General features: G+C 46.1%; 1 protein-coding gene across 1 annotated transcript in view; it reads left to right on the top strand.

The window, feature by feature from the left end:
• The first annotated feature begins 692 nt into the window (after window positions 1-692).
• The window catches only part of LOC147448023 (uncharacterized), a 56,682-nt gene continuing 38,208 nt past the window's right edge, over window positions 693-19,166 (top strand). Inside the window, exon 1 of the mRNA XM_086523922.1 lies at window positions 693-1,612. Within this exon, the coding sequence (XP_086380048.1) occupies window positions 788-1,612 (825 nt within the window). The 5' untranslated portion in view covers window positions 693-787. The remainder of the gene's footprint in view (window positions 1,613-19,166) is intronic.

The following is a 19,166-nucleotide window of genomic DNA, read 5'->3' on the forward strand; positions in this document are numbered from 1 at the left end:
CTAAAGATATGATTGTTGGTAAGATCAACCCACATAAAAAGATTGAGTTGGTTTGCAAGCTCACTTTGTTGAAATGGGTCCATTGCATACACTCTAGAAAGCATAAAGAGGAGTTAAGGTCGTATGACTCGCTCAATAAAAAAATTGTGAGAATACTACACACCTAATGAAAATATGAGCACCATGTGCTATGGAAAAAACTCGCTTCCTCTTGAAATTTACTGTCTTAATGTCCCAAAAAAGTAAACTTGGGCATTCAAACATCAAGCACATGCCATATTAGCGACAAATTATCCACATTGACGTTCTCTCTTTTGAGAGGAATAGCTTGAAATAATTAGATTGGAAATTGCTCACTTCCATGTATTGGAGGTCTCTCTCCTTCTTCTCGAGTAGAGATCACATGGCCTGGGCATGTCCTGGATGCACATAATGGTTAAAGGGACCAATGCTATCATGCCTCCGCGATGCATTGTTGTTTGTTGGATCACATGGTGTTTTAAGCTATTGCCATGTAATTTCTCTTCGCAACAAAGCTTTATTTATGCTTACAAAAATGTTCAATTCATGGACGATTTTTCAATTCATGAATTTTCATCCCGCCCAATAGCTTTGGGGCGGAGTCACTGTGGACTTTTGATTCATTCATATATCTTCGTCTTCCCTCTATTGGCCACCTTACCCTACTTTGTCAAGTTAAATTCACATTGCCTCGGTGTCATTAATTAGTATGTGAAGATTTCACCTTCTTGGGAGCAGGTTTCACGGGCAGCTGCGGGGTTCCTCCATGGATCTCTCGCTAGCTACAGACACATATAGCAGCACATATCTTCATCAGCACCATCACCATCATCTTCAGCAGCAAGATCAACAGCAGCAACAACAGAACCTTAATCATCATCAGCACCTACCGCACCAGCAGCATCAGTACCAATACCATCATTCCCAGCTTCCTCAAGCTCTCTCTTTGGCTCCTCCTTCAGGCAAGGGTTTGTTTGATCTCGAGTCTTTGGAGCATACAGGTGCTTCCAGCAGTTCAGGTTTAGGGCAGCTGGGTGCTTCTTCTTTTCAGCCAGAGTATGGCCTGTCATCGTATACATCAGGAGCGCCCAATCCTTCATCTTCATCGGCATCAGCCCTACCATCTCACCACTTGATGCCCTCCCACAGCCCTGGGCAGTTGTGGGGAAGAAGCCCTATGAACACACACAGCCCGCATGTTGGGGCTGGGCAAAATTTGAATTACTCCTCTGCAAGGGCGGCTGCAACAACTGCCCATGATCTACATTTTGCAGGTTACAATGGTGGAAGTCATTCTCTTAGTGATGGCCGCACCGCGCAAATATCTTCCACACAAGGATGGGCGGTTTCAGAACCTCACCATTCACAGTGGTCTCAACGTATATGGGATAATTGCCTTCCTCCGGGTGTTGAGCCTTCAGCAACCTCAGCCCCAAATGCTACTTTGTCTCACATGCACACTCACCTGCAGGGGCATGCAGTCTCTCACCCACACTTTCACCCGCAGTCTACATTAGACTTGCAGATGTACCGGCAGCTGCAACAGCATAAATCCCTTGCTACGAATGTGAGGACAGGCAAGCCTCCTCAAGTAAGGCCTTCTTCTCTATGCTTTTTGTTGATTGAGCTTTTGAGATGTTGTACTTAAACCATTTGCAAAGGGTTACATGGTTATTTTGATGAGTGTTGCCGAGTGGGATTAGGTTTAGGTTGGTTCTGTTTAATGTTTGTATTCACTAATTTCACGAGGTAACTTGATGGTGGTTGTAGACATTGAAGCTCTATGTCGGATGATGTGTCAAGATTGCTTTTTTGCCATTTCTTCACTTATGCACTTTATATGGAAGAGGAAAAAAGAGATGGTAGTAAGCACGCTTGAGATAAAGTGAAAGTAAAGTACCTTTTTTTGAAATTGTAATGGTGCACACATGCAGAAACAAAGTGTAGTGAGGGCATTTACATGTTTGCATTCTGAATATTGCTCATGCTTGTTGGCATGCGCCCCCCCCCACCCCCAACGAAAGAATTTGCATTTGGACCATTGCTTGCAAGGTCTCATATTAGAAAAATCTTGTTTCACTTTTTTGAAAGATTGGAAGGTATCATGGTTGGATGAGCGAAAATATTGTTTTGAGCTTATCTTCTATCTTGTAATGTACTTTCTAAACGTATTTTAGTCTAAGAATTATATTTCAATGCTCACCATCTCTGTCTTGTTTTTCTATCATCTAGTTGAATAGTATGTTCTATCCTTTTTTTCTAGATATATATAAAATATTGTTGATACTTGTTGATGATGCATTTTACACGTGGAGCGCCAAGAAATAGTTTGATTAATTTGCAGCCTCTTTCTTCGCTCTTTCTCTCTTGCTTACACATTTGATGCGTTTTGTAGAATATGAGAAGTCTTTACAATTTTTGCGAGGCGTAAATAATCCTCAAAATGAGGATGAAACTCTTCCAAGGTTCCAACATAGACCTTCACTCAATGTACTAGTAGTCTCTATTGGTCCAGACTCAGACCAAGGATTCAAACTCATGTGTATCACTTTGTGTCTTTCTTTTTTGACTTCGCTATGAAATCTCTCTCGGATAAATAGTCGTGTGATTGTGTAGATTGAGAGATTAAGCTTGGAAAAGTTTGTTCTTAGTGGAGTGTGCGGTGTGCATGTGTGTGTGAATAGGTGCTTGGTTGTAGTGGTGAATCCTCCAACTTATGATCCTTTGTATCCCGGTGCCCTCTGCGATGATAATAGATATATGAGACTAAAGGACACATATACAATAGGGTCTCTTCCTCACTTTGTACCATCATCATGAGTTTGCAACTTAGGTGTGAAAATCTTGTGCATTTGTTCTCTCTCTCTCTCTCTCTCTATGTGTCCCCCCCCCCCGCCCCCCTTTCCTTCAACATCTTGTATCTTTCTCTGTTACTCTCTTGTACTCTCCTTGAGACTTATTTTTTGACGTCATCGATGATTGTAAAGGGGATAAGACCCTAGCTGTGCCTGTGGGCCTTGTGAAGTTTGTGTTAGGAGGAGGGCATCTTTGATATTCATAAAAAAGTTTATAATCATTATTCTTGGAACTTGTTATATTAAAATAGAACAACACTTTGAGAAAAATTATGCACCAAATGGAAGAGTACTCAGAATCGGAAGTCACTCTAGTAGTGAATGAAACCTAAGGGCACTACATGTCGACGTGCATGCCTCTGTGCCACGTGTACATGCTACTACTATGTCTTTGGAGCCAAGGTTTGTCTAGATAGTCTCAAGAATTTTTTTTCTCGCAATTTTGTGAGCCTGTTTGTCGGGCTTGTATGTCCGGACATGTCCATCGCATAGTCTTACCTAGTTTTGCATGAACGGTTTGTGCTCGTGTTTGACAATTGTTGTTAGCTTTTGGGGAGCATCCGACAACGTGAGCATGTAGATTAGGTCTATGGGAACGTGTCGGTTCAAATCCTAGGTCAAATGCATCACCAATTTTTGAGATAGGAAAGGAACAATTCAGAAGCTCTATGTGTGCACATTGCACTTACTAGGTGGTACTCATTTATTGGATGGAAGCTGGCACCGAAACTTGAGGCCACTCATTCCCCTATAAAAAGACCATTTTCTTCATCATTTGACATAAGATTCCGAGGGCATGCTCCCTTTTTGCAGTTTCCTAGCATTTTGGAGAGTCTTCGGCCTCATCCACCCTCCTTTGGATTCTCTCCCTGGCTGGTTTCAGTTTTCCAGATCTGCAGCCATCGGCTTTCCTCATTCAGCCCATCCTTTGGCATCATTGGAGGCACTTATTTGCTACTATTATGAGCCATCATCCCTAACATGTTCAACCCTACATACATCGTCAGGTTTACTACGTTTTTCAAGCCTCAAATTTACATTTTTACAGCCTAAATTAGCTCTTGATTCCTCTAACATCGGGTGTGCAAATCAACCCGAGATCTACCCTTGGCCATCCGCAACCCCCATCGAGTGGGATCTCATTGGTGCATCCATTCAGTCTCGGAGGTGCTTCATATTGAAGAGTTACTGATGGTACCGTCATCCATCTAGTTGAGTAGAGCCTTGCATTGAGGTATCGCATCCTTGTTTATTCCACTTATGCAATCCAAAGCAAATGCCACATCGGCAACGGTGTGCGGGGCCCTTGGGTGCGTCTTTCTCTATTTCTCTACGTCTCTACCTCATCTTTCTACTCTCTTTAAAGGAACTAAAAGGAACCATTAATAACACAAGGATAGAACAATGGAGTATGAAAGTATCTCGCAATTCCACTTCATCTGATAGGGAAAGAACTGGAAAAATACTATTTAACACTAGGGCTGTGTGAACACGAGCCACTTTTGTGGCTATAAGCAACTTTTTTGTAAATTCTTGTTCTCATAGACTACAAAAAAACTCATCAAAACCTTTCAGGGATTTGTTTTCAAGGCATTTTTGTGCGGAGTACTAGATCCGAGCTAACTCCTTAAGCGCTCCCATTGACTCTCGGAAGGGCAGCAAGTCCAAGAATCATGTTGGCTATTTGGGTCGGAAATCTACTTTTGAGAAGGCAAGTGGATCAAAGAAGTGTATTCGCTCGCTATGAGCTCTTCGTCGTCTTCTTGTAGTTCTAGTTTCAGCTCCAGCAAGGATGAGAAGAGGTGGTCAAAGCAAAGCAAGCACATGAAAAGCAAATTAAAGAAAAGCAAGTCTAGAAAGCATAAAAACCAATCTAACAACTAGGAGGAGGAAACCTCTTTCACCTCTGACAATGATACCCGCACTCTTGGTACCATTTTCGGCAAGAAGAAGAATCACCTAATACAACTACTGAGTACGATAACTTAGAAAAGAAGAAGAAAGAGGACAAAGGAGGTCAAAGATGGGGGCCAAGCGGTAAAAAGTCATACCTTTTCGGGCTACAAAGATGCCTCTTGAGCTCTCTCTTTCGTACAACAGTTTGACACCGCTTTCTCTGGAGGCAACTTCTTAGAAGCAGTTGTGTCAACCACACTGAAGAAAACAATTTTTTGAATTTCACCCACGTTGTCTGTGCTTTGCTATAAAGAAGAGTTGATCGGTAAAATGGTATCTCAAAAACGTTGATTGCTGGTGGCCAAGGTGTCATCTCCCCGCATCCTTAGATGGTTCTAAGTTGTGACCACATCGGCCTTGTACTAGCATTTAGCAACTTATGGAACATGCCATGGATAGTTTCTCCATGCACTTGGGCTCCTTGACTCATGCGATGGACGAGGCAGTGTCCAAGTCATCTGAGAAAGACTTTGCTAAGGAGAAGAAGAAAGGCAAGAAGCAGAAGAAGAAATCCACCTCAGCCTCACCTTCAACAGCCCCTCCTCCCCCCGGGTCCTCCTCCGCCCCGCCTCCTTCCTCCTCCATCCCCCACTACCCCCCCCGCTTCCTCATCTTCTCCTGTTCCTACCTCGCAGCCGACCCATGGGGTAGGACCTTCCTCGGCTGCTAGGAGATCTCTTGGCAGCGCTTTTGCCACGAGTCGCTTGGTGAGAGAGGGTCAACCTTTCTTGCGAACCCCCCTTCTGGTGTAAACGTTTCCCTTTGCAGTAGTTCCTTGTGGACCGATGAGCTTTGACATTCGTTGCAGGTGGGACTTCTTTGCCTACGACTTCACACGGTTTCTCGGCGACCATTTACCAGACTTTGAGGCAGCTTGCTTCAGAGTTCATGTACTGCTCCTTGCAGCTAGAGGGATAGAGGCCATGGACACAGCGGTTAGCTTCTCTTTTCCCCTATGTGGTAGGGACCAATTTGAGTGGACTCTGGACTCAGTGATGGAGTGGCTGCAGGCACAGGCCCTTGAGTTCTCTCACCACATGGGAGACCTGGGGGTTACAGACATGGTACAGACTTTGTGGCCGTTGGCCATGTTCTCAATGACACCTCTAGACTCGGCAGGATGTAGAGACATTGTGGTACACCTCTTTGTTGACACGCAAAGTCCACCATGGTATGTATACATACATGAGGACTCCTGGACAGAGGAGGTTGCCCTGTGTTAAAGTTTAGGCATCTCAAGTGAACTGCCCAATATGATCCCATTATTTAGTTTGGCTTTTAGTTATTTATTTTACTTATTTGTCAAAGCCTTGGGTAGGGCAATTTACTGGGATTGCTATAGAAGCAACCCCTTGCCTCCATTGTATTAAGTTATTCATTGCCAAGGTGGATTGGTTTAGGAGACTCTCTCTCTCTCTCTCTCTCTCTCTCTCTCTCTCTCTCTCTCTCTCTCTCTCTACGCTTCCGCATCGTCGACTTTGACATGGTACCAGAGCTTGCTGTATCTCATGCTTGAAGGCCTTGGGGTGAAGAGAGGAGAAGAACTTTGTCGCCGGTGTCCAATCCCTCCCACACGTTGTCGTGAGCGTTTTAAAATGCTAGACAGTCCCCTTGTTCTCTCTCCCGTTGCTGGCCGTGAACCTCTGGAGGAAGCGTTCTAAAACACTATCCGTTTGCAAGTGCCCCAGCCACAACGTCGAAGTCCCCCCCTACTCTAGCGGCAGCGTTTTAAAACGGTCCCCAGCATACCTTATTGGAAGAAGACCCGCCCTCCTTGAGCTTGCGTTTTGAGACGCGCCCTGTCAACGACGCCTCTGCCCCTACCGTCTGCGTTTTGAAACTCTGTGTTGATAGCGGCTAGGCAGCTCAAAGGCAGGCGCCCTGCCCCCCCCCCCCCCCCCCCCCCCCTTCCATCTGCGTTTTGAAACGTCGATTGACGGCCCAACCTCCCCTCCCTCCACTCATTGACCACCCCCCTTCTCCTTGGTGTGGCATCGTTTCAAAACGCTGTCCCCTAGGAGTCTCTCGGGGCTTTTGTGCAGCAGAGACATTCGAGACGATTGCTCTCTTGGACGACTGGAGCGAGGAGATTGGAGCCCAGAGAGGGGTCGTGCCGAGCCTTAGGAGCAGCTTGGAAGAGGCTTGGAGATCGAATTGGACGGGGAGTGCTAGGCTTTGAGTGGCCAATTGGTGGGAGTTTCGATCGGTTTCGAGTTCCAGAGAGGGATAGCAGAGGGTGTGGAGCAATTTGGCATAATGCCGTGGCGTCGATTGACATCGGCTTGGACGAAACTCTCAGCCCTTGTTATGCACAGTTTATTGTGGAGCTTTGGATTTGTTCAAGGCCTGCCACAGGGAAAGCGTGCGAAGCGGCTATCAGTGATAGAGATTTCGATTTGAGAGAGGGATAGCAGATTGTGCGGAGCCCATTGCTTGTGGAGTTCCCTTTGCGGTGGAGTTGAATCGGCTTGGATCTTTTTCGGCTTGGTTTGTAGTATGTACGGCCATTTTTGGAGTGTGAGAAGGTACCCGATTACCAAGTTTTGCAACTTCAACATGGCACCCCCTTGCTCGAGCACCCGCGACGACAACGACCAAAAGCAACAAGTGGCTATGAATAACGGATCATCAACCATCCATTTAGCGGCCTATGCACCGGCACAGTTCTCAAGGAACTCGACAAATTGTTTGGCTCGAGTTTGTGAAGTCAAAAGCAAATGGAGGAGTTCGCTAGAGGACAGCGGCAAAGGTCAGTTGGACAAGGATGGCAGTACCAGTACTCAGTTAGTTGCCTTGGTATCGGGAGGTATGACCACAAGCATGATTGTGATTCGACATGTTGTTTGGCTCGAGAGTTTGAAGCCAAAGGCAAAAGCAAGAATTCACTTGAAGACAAGGATAAAGGCCTGTTGGACAGAGATTACGGTAATAAAGATTTGGCAGAGGAGATCGACATGGCACTCGTGGCGGTGGCCACAGTGGCCTCGACGTCAGATTTCTAGTCAAATGATAGGTGTCACCACTAGCTTTAGCCAGAGAGAGGCTTGTTGAGTGACAGAGAGGGGCAAGCATTGCTCCCTATAATTAATTTGGACCCTTGTGTTGGAGTTCAAGTTATTGGTGTTTGGACCCATAGGTCGGAGTTCAATGCACATGTATCTGTCAGGGAACCAATTAGACGTCCAAAACACTATGGATGGGCTAGCCAATTCATTGTTGTTGGTCAGATTATGGACAGGATGTGTTTAGTTCATTATCTTGGAGTTTTATATATTGGACGTGATGTGTTCACAGTTCACGTAGGGGATTATTGGACGTAGTATGGGCTATAGTTCAAAGTTTCTACAAAGGCAACCGATGCTCAAGATGGCATTACTTTCAGGTACAAAGTTGAGGAGAGCAACACTGAGGTGTATAGAGTATCCCGACCGGTGCTGTAACAGACTTGGACACTCCAAGTCGAGATTCTACCGCGACACCACAAGAATTCACTTCAAAACAATTCACAGTTCACAATTGATTCATCACTGGCCTGGCGGAGTTCCGTTCCTAGAGATATTGGCCCCAAAGATTGGCGTCCCTTTCGGTATTTCTTTTTGTATTAATTTGTTGCCAAAGTACAATAGAGTGGTTGGGTCTCACTCTCAAACTCTGCGTCCAGATGCTCTGAGAAGTGAGAGATCAACTTCACTTATAAAGAGTTACAAGGGATGCCAAAAGCAGAGCCCCAAAAGCTGAAAATTAAAAGCCTTGTAAAAATTAAGCATCAAGGCTCTTTCTCTCTCTTTCTCTTGCTTGGCGTAAAGATTGCGTAGCCAAAAGCAGACCTCAAAAGCTGTCGTTGCTGTCTGTACACTGTTGCCATGTGTCTGCAGCATCGCATTTTGCGCCCGATTTTTCGGGGAGCCGTACGGCAGTGCCACATCAGTATGCAGTCCGCATTTCCGGGACAAGCAAGGCAGGCGTGTGTGTGTGCGCGTTTGTTGCCCACTGGCCACTGGCCACGTCACCGGTTTGTGACATACCCCCCTCTTTAAAGCATTGTAATTGCCCTCGATTACGCCTGCAAAAACAGACAGAGGCCATAAACTGTCTTAGCAGACACTGACTGTTAGTAACGACGCACTAGGAACACACATCTAGCACATGTACCAATTGACAGTCACATCAGTTGACATCACAGGACATCACATGACAAATCACATTCAACATTCATTCTGATCTCAGACCATGATTTATCGGCAATGCAATTAGCAATCGCATCTATATCCACTCAGGACCTCATAGATGCCCGATTGACTAATCCCTATTGCAACCATGTCTATCGAGATCATTCAGATCAAAATGCTGCAATCATTTCGTCTATCAGTTCATGCACCTTAAACAAGTGAAGTACAAATCAGTATCTTATTATCGGGAATTCCAGTTCATAAAGTCATTATAGCATAATACTGTCAGCTCACAATATCCCTGAAACACAAAGAGACATCAGGGACTTTAGTATCAAAAATCGAGGCAATCTGTTGGCAAAGGAGCGGAGCAACTCCCCTCTTGTGCATACCCGTTGCACTAGATTTCGCCCAAGCTGAATTCGGGGTTCCATTTGGAGTAGACTATGCTAAACCAAAAGCTTCAAGGTAAAGTTTCACAATTTGAGGAGTATTTGCTAGGTCCTCCTCTTCCATCCACTTCGCATCCAATGCAGGATAGTTCTTGAATTTAACCAAGAACCGCCTTATCGCTTTACCCTTAATCTTTCTGTCTTTATGTGCCAATATTTGTTCTGGAACAAGGATCTCCTCGTTTTCTTCCACTTCGGGTTGCTGATCAGGCTTCCCATCTATGGGCACATCGCCTTTAAAAGGCTTTAGGAGACTCACATGGAAAGCATTGTGAATCCTCCAAGTATCGGGCAGCTTCAATCGGAAGAAGACATCATTTATCTTTTCGGAGATCTGGAAAGGTCCCTAGTATCGCATACTAAGCTTTGGAAGAAGCCTCTCCTTTCCCTTTTTCTTTCTCAAGCGTGCCTTCTCAAAACGTAAAAGCACCCAATCGTTCTCCTTCAATTTCAAATCGCGACGATGGCGATCTACTGCCTTTTTTTGTCTTTCTTGAGATTTGTGTAAAGCCTTGTGGACCTTGGCAAAAGCCATGTCCAAGTCGCGCGTGTACTCATTGGCTTCAAAAATCTTATCTTTCGTGCTTAGGAAGGGTGGAACCTTCGTAGCACCTTAAATAATTTCAAATGGCGCCTTCCTTGTCGAAGAGTGTATCGTGTTATTGTAGGCAAATTCCACCAAAGGTAAATACTTTTCCCATTGAATCTTATGATCCGAGATGTAAGACTTCAATAAATCTAGTACCATTGAATTGGCAATCTCAGATTGCTCGTCAGTCTGCGGATGGAAAGATGACGAGAACTGCAACTGCATGCCAATGTTCTCCCAAATAGCCTTCTAAAACAAACTCGTAAATCTGGGGTCTATGTCGGAGACAATCGTCTCGAACATGCCATGTAATCTGAAGATCTGGGCCACAAACAGTCTCGCTAAGTGATCCGGCTTGACTGTTTTCTTCACTGGAATGAAATGAGCTTGCTTGCTTAACCTGTCAATAACAGTCCAGATACCATCGTGACCACTCTGTGTTCTCGGGAGATTAAAAATGCAATCCATTGCAATACTTTCCCAGGGGCGGGTGGGTATGGTTAAAGGCTGTAACAATCCCTGTGCTTTATGCCTGTCAAACTTGACCTTTTGGCATACCAAGCAACTGCGCACAATCTCGTCCACATCCTTCTTGAGTCTCGGCCAAAAGAAGTAGCTCTCTACCCCTTTCAAGGTGGTAGCAATGCCGCAGTGACCCGTAAAAGGCGGACAGTGGGATTCGGTCATAACCTTTTTCCGCAACGGTTGTGTAATGCACAACATGGTTTTCCTCTTCAAGTAGCCATCCCGAATGGAATATCCCGCTACTATCTCCCCATTTTGTATCCGAGAGAAAATATTTGCAAAATCTGTATCCATGGCATACTGATCGACCATATCCTTGAAGCTCCTATGATGTATCGCGGAAATAGCCAGAACCAATGGCTTCCGAGACAAAGCATCCGCCACCAAATTCTTCTGTCCCTGCACATGGACAATCTGGAAGTGAAACTGTGACAAGATGTTCGTCCACCGCATCTGCTTTTTCGATAGCTGCTTCTATGACAAGTAGCAACGCAAACTCTGATGGTCTGTAAAGACAGTAGAATCCTCTCCGAGTAGGTAATGCCGCCACTGAGTAAGAGCATGGATAACCCCCAAAAGCTCTTTCTCATAAATCTGTGCTGTCAATTCCGGCCTTGAGAACAATCGGCTCTCGTAGGCAATGACAATGCCTTCTCGCATTAAGACAACACCCAGACTACAACCACAAGCATCACAATATACTTCAAATGACTTTTGCAAGTCCGACAAAGTCAAAACTGGTCCTGTAGTCAATTTCTCTTTCAATGTCTGAAAGGCAGTCATTTATGTGGGTCCCCACGAGAAAGGGACTCCTTTCTGTGTCAAAATATGCAGAGGAGAAGCAACCTCTGTAAACTTTCTAATGAACCGCTTGTAGTACGAACACAAGCCCAAGAAGCTTCTGACTTCATGGACATTCTTCAAATCGGGCCAATCAAAGATAGTCTCTATCTTGGCCGGGTCCATCTGGACTCCTGCTGCTGACACAATGTGTCCCAAAAAGTGCATCCTCTGGTAGGAAAAATTCACTTTTCTTTGCATTAATCACCAACTTGTGATCTCGTCACGCCTGAAAGACCCATACCAGATGTTCTCTATATTCTGCCTCATCCTTGGAGAAAACAATGATGTTGTCAAAGAAAGTGTCAACAAAATAGTCTGTACTCACAAAAAATCGTGTCCATGATCCGGTTAAATGTCGCAGGAGCATTGGTTGGGCCAAAAGGCATCACCAAAAACTCAAATAACCCAAAAGTCGTCCGAAAAGATGTCTTGTAGACATCTCCCGATGCGATTTGGATCTAATGATATCCGCTCTTCAAGTCCATCCTGCTAAAACACGAGGATCCCTGCAGTCGGTCAAGAATATCATCAATCCTAGGAATTGGAAATTCTTGATGGTAATTTTGTTCAGAGCTCTATGATCGATGCACATTCTCGAAGATCCGTCTTTCTTCAAAACCAACAACACTTGAGAGCAATACGGTGAAGTACTAGGCTGGACAAGACCCTTTTCCAAGAGGTCTTTCACTTGGTTCATAATTTCTTCCTTCTGGGCTCGGCTCACATGGTAAGGTGGCCGGTTCGGTGGTGTGCTTCCAGGTATCAAATTAATGCTATGATCCTCGGGACGAGCGGGTGGTAACTCGCCTGGTAGGCCCTCTGAAAAGCAATCGGCATGAGTGTGGAGAAAATCTTGGTGTTTTTTATCAAGTACTGACATATTTGTCTTATGCTTATCACTCAACTCTCTCAAAAAGATCGAGTAAACAAACAAACTGGATTTCATTAATTTTGAAACGGCAGAACCCGATACAATAGGGACAGAGGGTCCAGCACGCTCTCTAGGTGACTGGTTACAGTTTTCAGGCTTGTCAGAGGAGCTTCAGAGTCTTCAGCTACATGGCATGAGAGGGGTGCAGAGCATGTGTCGGGACATCTCGGAGGCAGTACTAGCTGAGTGGCTCACACCTCTCAAGTCAGCAACGTCCAGGTGGATGGGAGCCTTCACGCGGCTGGAGGTTCTCATCTTAGTTCGGGCTTGCTCAGAGATTGTACCCTCCCTGTTTTTCGAGCTACAGGGCGAGGGACGCTTACACCAAGTTGCAGTAGAGGCCCTGTAGGTGGCAGAGTGTTGTTTTCAAAGGATCCGAGTGGTGGGCATCTGTGGGAGGATTTGTGTCATAGATCCCGACCCAGCAGCTCTTGAGATTGGCCACTGGAGACTGTGGGCTTGGGAGAGCTGTCCCCTGGCACGAGTACAGCGGGATCCTGGACAGTGGCTCTGGAGGGACCCTTTCTCCTCTGCAGACCACCCAGGTGTCCCTTTCTTTCAGTACACTGTTCGACTCGGACGTCACATACTGGAAGCACAGAGAGAGGCTCGCCCTGCTGCAACACCTCATTGGCAGGAGGAGGGTCTCACAGCTGAGTTCTTGGCAGTTTTTTGGGAGAGGTTGTGGGACTCTAGACAGTTGAGACGAGTCACTTTGTTCTAGTGGCTGGTTGCACACAGAGCTACAGCAGTTGGGAGCTGGCTTGTAGATAGTGGTCTCTCGGCCGCATGTGCAACTTGTGACCATCTTGTGGAGAGTCAGCGTCATTGTCTTTGGGACTGTCCTTTGGCACATCAGGTGTGGCTTCGTGTTCTTCGGCTGATGCCAGCCCTTTCCACAGCTCGGCAGTACACTTGGGGGGCTACTGCTTGGTCCACTCTCACGGGCCCGACACTTCTGTTTGAGCTATCTTCCACCAGCAAGATGATGGTGATGCAGGGAGGTTGACCTACACTCCAGCTTGCCACAGAGCTTACTCCACAGGAGTGGTGCATTGAGAGAGAGGAGTGTTGGGAGCTCATGAGTGGCCTGACACTTTGGTTCATCTGGCGGGCCCGTTACTTCCGCATCTTCGAGGCTCGCCCTGTACCACCAGAGAGATTGTTCAAGATCTTTGGCTAGAGCTGATCCATACTCTCAGAGGACAGCTCGAGAGACTCCAGGGCAAGTAAGCCAAGTAAGTTGAGTACTTGTTTTAAGCCAAGTAAGTTGTGTCAACTTATTTTATGCATGCCTTTTCTAAAACATTTATAAGTTAATAATGTTTTGTTTTATCTAGTTTTGTTTTGTTGCAAATAAAGTGATTTAGTTTGTTTGTTTGTTTGTTTTTGTTTTTCTTTTTTCTTTTCTTTTCTTGTATCCCTTGCTTTTATAGTTTTATGAGTGCTTTATTCCCTCTTATAATTCGTGAGTTCGGACTATTCAGAACTTATGAAGATATATGTATGGACTTCATGAGACCTTCATACTTTTGTCATTTCATCTACAATAGAAGTGAGCATAATACCTTTAGCATTAATAGAACAATGTCCTTCTATTTCACTGAATCAGTATGTACATTTGATGTGCTTTTATAGTTTTATGAGTGCTTTATTCCCTCTTATAATTCGTGAGTTCGGACTATTCAGAACTTATGAAGATATATGTATGGACTTCATGAGACCTTCATACTTTTGTCATTTCATCTACAATAGAAGTGAGCATAATACCTTTAGCATTAATAGAACAATGTCCTTCTATTTCACTGAATCAGTATGTACATTTGATGTGCTAGCTTCCTCATTGCCCCTCCTTTGAGCACGTTGAGTTGGGGCACGTGGGTGTAACCCAAAGGCCTCAAGGTAAAGCTGCAATACATTTGGTGACTCCAAAAGTTCTCTCTTCCATCCAGTTTGCATCCATAGGTGGATAGTTCTTGAACTGCACCAAATAGCTTCTTACAACCTGTCCCTTAACTTTTCTTTCCTTATGTGCCAAATTATGCTCAGGTACCAAGATCTCATCAAGTTCCTCAACTTTTGGTTGATCCTCATCTGGCATATCTTCTGGCACATCACCATCGAAGGGTCTTAGAAGACTCATGTGAAACGCATTATGAATCTTCCAAGTATCAGGCAATTTTAGCCTATAAGCAACATTGCTGATCTTATCAAGTACTTGAGAAGGCCCATAATAATGCATGCTGAACTTCGGAAACAATCTTTCCTTGCCCTTCATTTTCTTTAACTCTGTCTTTTCAAACCGCAAGAGTACCCAATCACCAAGTGAAAACAGTAATTCATGACGGTGACGATCAACAGCCCTTTTTTGCTTTGCTTAGTCTTCTCCAAGGCAAGCTTGATCTTCTTATCATAGTTATCGGGGAACAGACTTCACAGTGCCTGGAACGCCGGAACGGCGTTCCGGCAGGCCGCAACACTAGGGAATGCCCCGGAGCGTGTGGGCGTTCCGGCAGACAGTGACTCATCGGAACGGCGGGACTGAAATGTCTTGGAATGGCCAATCAACGGACAGTTTTCAATGGCTATAAACGAGCAAAAACAGACAGATTTTGGGAAGCTTCTTTCTGGCAGCCCTTATAAATTGCCCCTCACCCCTTTCATTCACAAGTGCAACAAGCTCTCAAGCTCTCTCTCTCTCTCTCTCCCTTGCTATCAAGCTCTCTCTCCCTTGAGGCTTGCTCTCAAGCTCTACCCTCGGGCCTCAAGCTCTCAAAGCTTTCTCACTTGGGCTTGCCCGCAAGGTTTCAACGGAGTCAAGCCTCCCTCTCAACTTTCAAGCCCTCTCTCTCAATTTTCAAATCCTCAAGGAGCGAGCTCTCTCTTTCTCAGATAATCCAATCATCCATGGCCTCTTCTTCTTGTTAAACCCCCTCCGTTCAGGCGGACATCACTCAAAAGGCGAAGGAATGGTCGTGGTGGGATGAAGTGACCTCGGAGGGCATCTTGTCGGCGGCGGGAGGTTCTCGTGCATGGGCATGCAAGTTATGCTCTTACATGCGGAAAGGGGGGCATGACAAAGTGAGGGCACACTTTCTTCGAGTGCCGGGACATGAGGTGAAATTTTGCACAACGTAAGCGTCGAGAAGAGGAAGGAGCTTGAGGAAAATGATCTGCAATTCAATCATAAATCCAAGCTCTAAAGACCCTCATTTTTCCTTCTTCTTTTCTACCCGGTGTCGGTGCCGGTGGATCTTCATCGGGTCAGATTCCTCGCCAAAGGACCCTTGCCACCTCTTGGGACCTAAAGAAGAAGGAAGAGGTGGATGCCGCCGTGGCCCGATTCTTCTATCACGACCATATCCCATTTGTCGCAGCGAAGTATACTTTATTGATCTTCTCTCTCATTTCTTTCGTTATCGTCATTTCCGCCTTTTTGATACTAACCTCTTCTATGTGTGATCGAAATAGGTCGGAGTATTGGAAAGTTATGGTGCAAGGATATGAGAGTATGGCACCTGCTATGTGCCGCCATCTTTTGGAGGCTCTTCGAACCACTTTCCTCGGTCGAGAGAAGGCGATCGTGGAGCAAGCAACACTCAATATTCAACGACTTTGGACAAAACATGGCGTTTCCTTTATTGCCGATGGGTGGAGCGATACAAGGAAGAGATCTATCCATGGCCTCGTCACATACTCGAGTGGAGAGATGTACTTTATGCACTCTCATGATGCCACTGAGAGTGGCAAGTCCGCCGATGTCCTCTCTGCAGAGTGGACAACAGCCATAGAAAGATCGGTGAGCAACACGTGGTGGCCTTTGTTACAGATAGGGAGGCCAGAGTTACCGGGGAACGGACTTTTGAGGCCTTGGAATGCCAGAACGGTGTTCCGGCCGATCGGGGGGGCATGGAACGTTTCGGAACGGACAGATGCGGCAGGTGGGCTGTGACCGGAACGACCAGACAAGAACGAACGGGAACGCGTCGAAACGGCCAGAACGGACCGGAACGTCTGTCAACGGTTAGAAACGGCAGTTTTTTTGAGTTTTAAAAAAAGTGACTGTTTGGGGCAGCAACGGCCATTTACACCTCCAGCTTATATAATTAGCCCTTCTTCCCCCATTCTTCACAAATGCATCAAGGTTGAAGGCCCTCTCTCCCTTGCTCTCAACTCTCAAGCCATAGGGCCTCAAGGCTCAAGCTCTCAACCTCTCTCTCTCTTGGGCTATCAAGGCTCAAGGCTCAAGCTCTCCTTCTCTCGGTCTCAACTTTCAAGAGGTGGAGCCTCTCTCTCTCAAGCCCTCTCTCAAGCTCTCTCTTTCTCTCACGGATAATCCATGGCCTCTTCTTCTCGTACAACCCCCTCCGTTCATGCGTGCAACACTCAAAAAGGCGAAGGAATGGTCGTGGTGGGATGAAGTGACCTCGGAGGTCACCTTGTCGGCGGCAGGAGGTTCTCGTGCATGGGCATGCAAGCTATGCTCTTACACGCGGAAAGGGGGGCATGACAAAGTGAGGGCACACTTTCTTAGAGTGCCGGGACATGAGGTGAGATGTTGCACCAACGTAACCATCAAGAAGAGGAAGGAGCTCGAGGAAAAGGATCGGCAATTCAACCATAGAGCCAAGCCCGCACGCGAAGGTATTGATCCAAAGACTCATTTTTCCTTCTTCCTCTCTACCTGGTTTAGGTGTTGGTGCATCTTCATCGGGTCCAATTCGTCGCCAAAGGACCCTTGCCACCTCTTGGGACCCAAAGAAGAAGGAAGAGGTGGATGCGGTCGTGGCCCGATTCTTCTATCACGACCATATATCATTTGTCGCGGCGAGTATGTTCTATGATTTATCAATCTTCTCTCTCATTTCTTCCGTTATCGTCGTTTCCGCCTTTTTGATACTAACCTCTTCTATGTTTGATCGAAATAGGTCGGAGTATTGGAAAGTCATGGTGCAACGGATAGGAGAGTATGGTACCGGCTATGTGCCGTCATCTTCAGAGGCTCTCCAAACCACTTTGCTCGATCCAGAGAAGGCTATCGTGGAGCAAGCAACCCTCAATATTTAGCGTCTTTGGGCAAAACATGGCGTTTCCCTCATTGCCGACGGGTGGAGCGATACAAGGAAGAGATCTATCTACGGTCTCGTCGCATATTGAGTGGAGAAATGTACTTTGTGCACTCTCATGATGCCACCGAGAGTGGCAAGTCCGCCGATGTCCTCTCTGCAGAGTGGACAGCGGCCATAGAAAGGATCGGTGAGCAACACGCGGTGTCTTTGTCATAGATGGGGAGGCATCAAACAGGGCAGCAGCAGCTATTATAGAGGGCCACTATCCGCATGTGACAGTGTGCTTTTGCATGGCACACTGCTTGAACAACCTTCTAAAAGACATCGACAAGCTAGACTGGATCGCTCCAGTCATTGCTGATGCAGTGAAGATTGTTACTTTCATCAACAATCACAACTTGGTTCGGAGTGAGTACCTCAAGAGGCCGGGCGGCAAAGTGCTTCTAAAGTATCTAGACACCCGCTTCGCATTCAACTTTCTTCTTGTGCGCAGGCTGTTTGAATGTCAAAATGCGGTCCGACAGGTCTTCATCAGTGATGAGTTCACCACCTCCCCCTATGCAAAGACAGTTGCAGGGATTTTGTGCAAAGATAAGGTAGAGGATCTTGAGTTCTGGAAGGAGCTCAAGAGTCTAGACGCACAGGTGAAACCGGTGGTTCATTTGCTTCGAGTTCTGGATGGCATGGATCCTTGCATTGGCAAGATTTATGAGGCAATGGACCGCATGATTGAGCAGCTTGCACAGCTTGAGCCGAAAGTGGAGCGATATGAGGAGATCCATGCGCTTTGTAGCTCGAGGTGGAATTCATATGCCTCTCCTTTACACGGGGCAGCGTACATGGTGGATCCAGAGTTCCAAGGTGCAGGGCAAGAGACAGATAGGGAAGTCATGGACCAATTTACAGAGATCTTACACAAGATGGTTCTAGACAGAGATGGGCGACGCATTGTCAGAATCAGTTGAGACAGTACAGAGAGATGCGGGGGTCATTTGGCAGTCCAGATGCTCAGATTGATCGTAGGAAGATAGGTTCAGTGCTATGGTGGGAGGACTATGGCTATGATGGCCCTGAGCTTCAGAGATTGGCGATCCGTATTCTCAGCCAGTCAGTTAGTACCTCATGCTTGGAGCAATTGTGGAGTACCTTTAGCCATATTGCTTCCAAGAAGAGAAATCGGCTTGGAGTGGAGAAGGCTAATGATCTTGTCTTCGTCAGCACAAATTTGAAAATGCTTTGCAAGAGTACAGACAAACAGACAGATCCTTTTACACAGTAGGAGATGGAGCAAGAGGCTCCTCAGGCAGGTGGAGATGCACATCCACCAACACTAGGTACTTCATCCGTGGCTGAGATCGACGAGCCGGGCCTAGAGCTCGATGATGAGGAATGGGAGGATGTGCATGATTTACAGCCGGCTACTACGGATTGGGCGGCCTCTTAGGCTAGTGGCTCTTGAGTCTTGAGTCTTTGCCATTTATCCTTACCTTTTTGTATGGCTGCTTGAGCCTTGCCCTCTTTGCCATTTTAGCTACTAGCTTTATGGTATTTGTCACCTTCAGTCTTTTGATATTGTGGTCATTGGTTTGCTCCCCTTTGGTTTTTTCGTAGCACCTTGGCGGCCCTTGAGGCTTGTTAGCCATAATTAATTCCAAAGTGTTATCTCTGACTACTACTCTTGCAATTATTTGAGAGCATTGTGTATGGGCATTGCGTTTGCTCAATGTTGTATATGTGCTATGTACTCTGGGCGCTG

The sequence above is a fragment of the Adiantum capillus-veneris genome, chromosome 11, assembly GCF_014529385.1.
Source record: "Adiantum capillus-veneris isolate H3 chromosome 11, ASM1452938v2, whole genome shotgun sequence".
NCBI lineage: Eukaryota > Viridiplantae > Streptophyta > Polypodiopsida > Polypodiales > Pteridaceae > Adiantum > Adiantum capillus-veneris.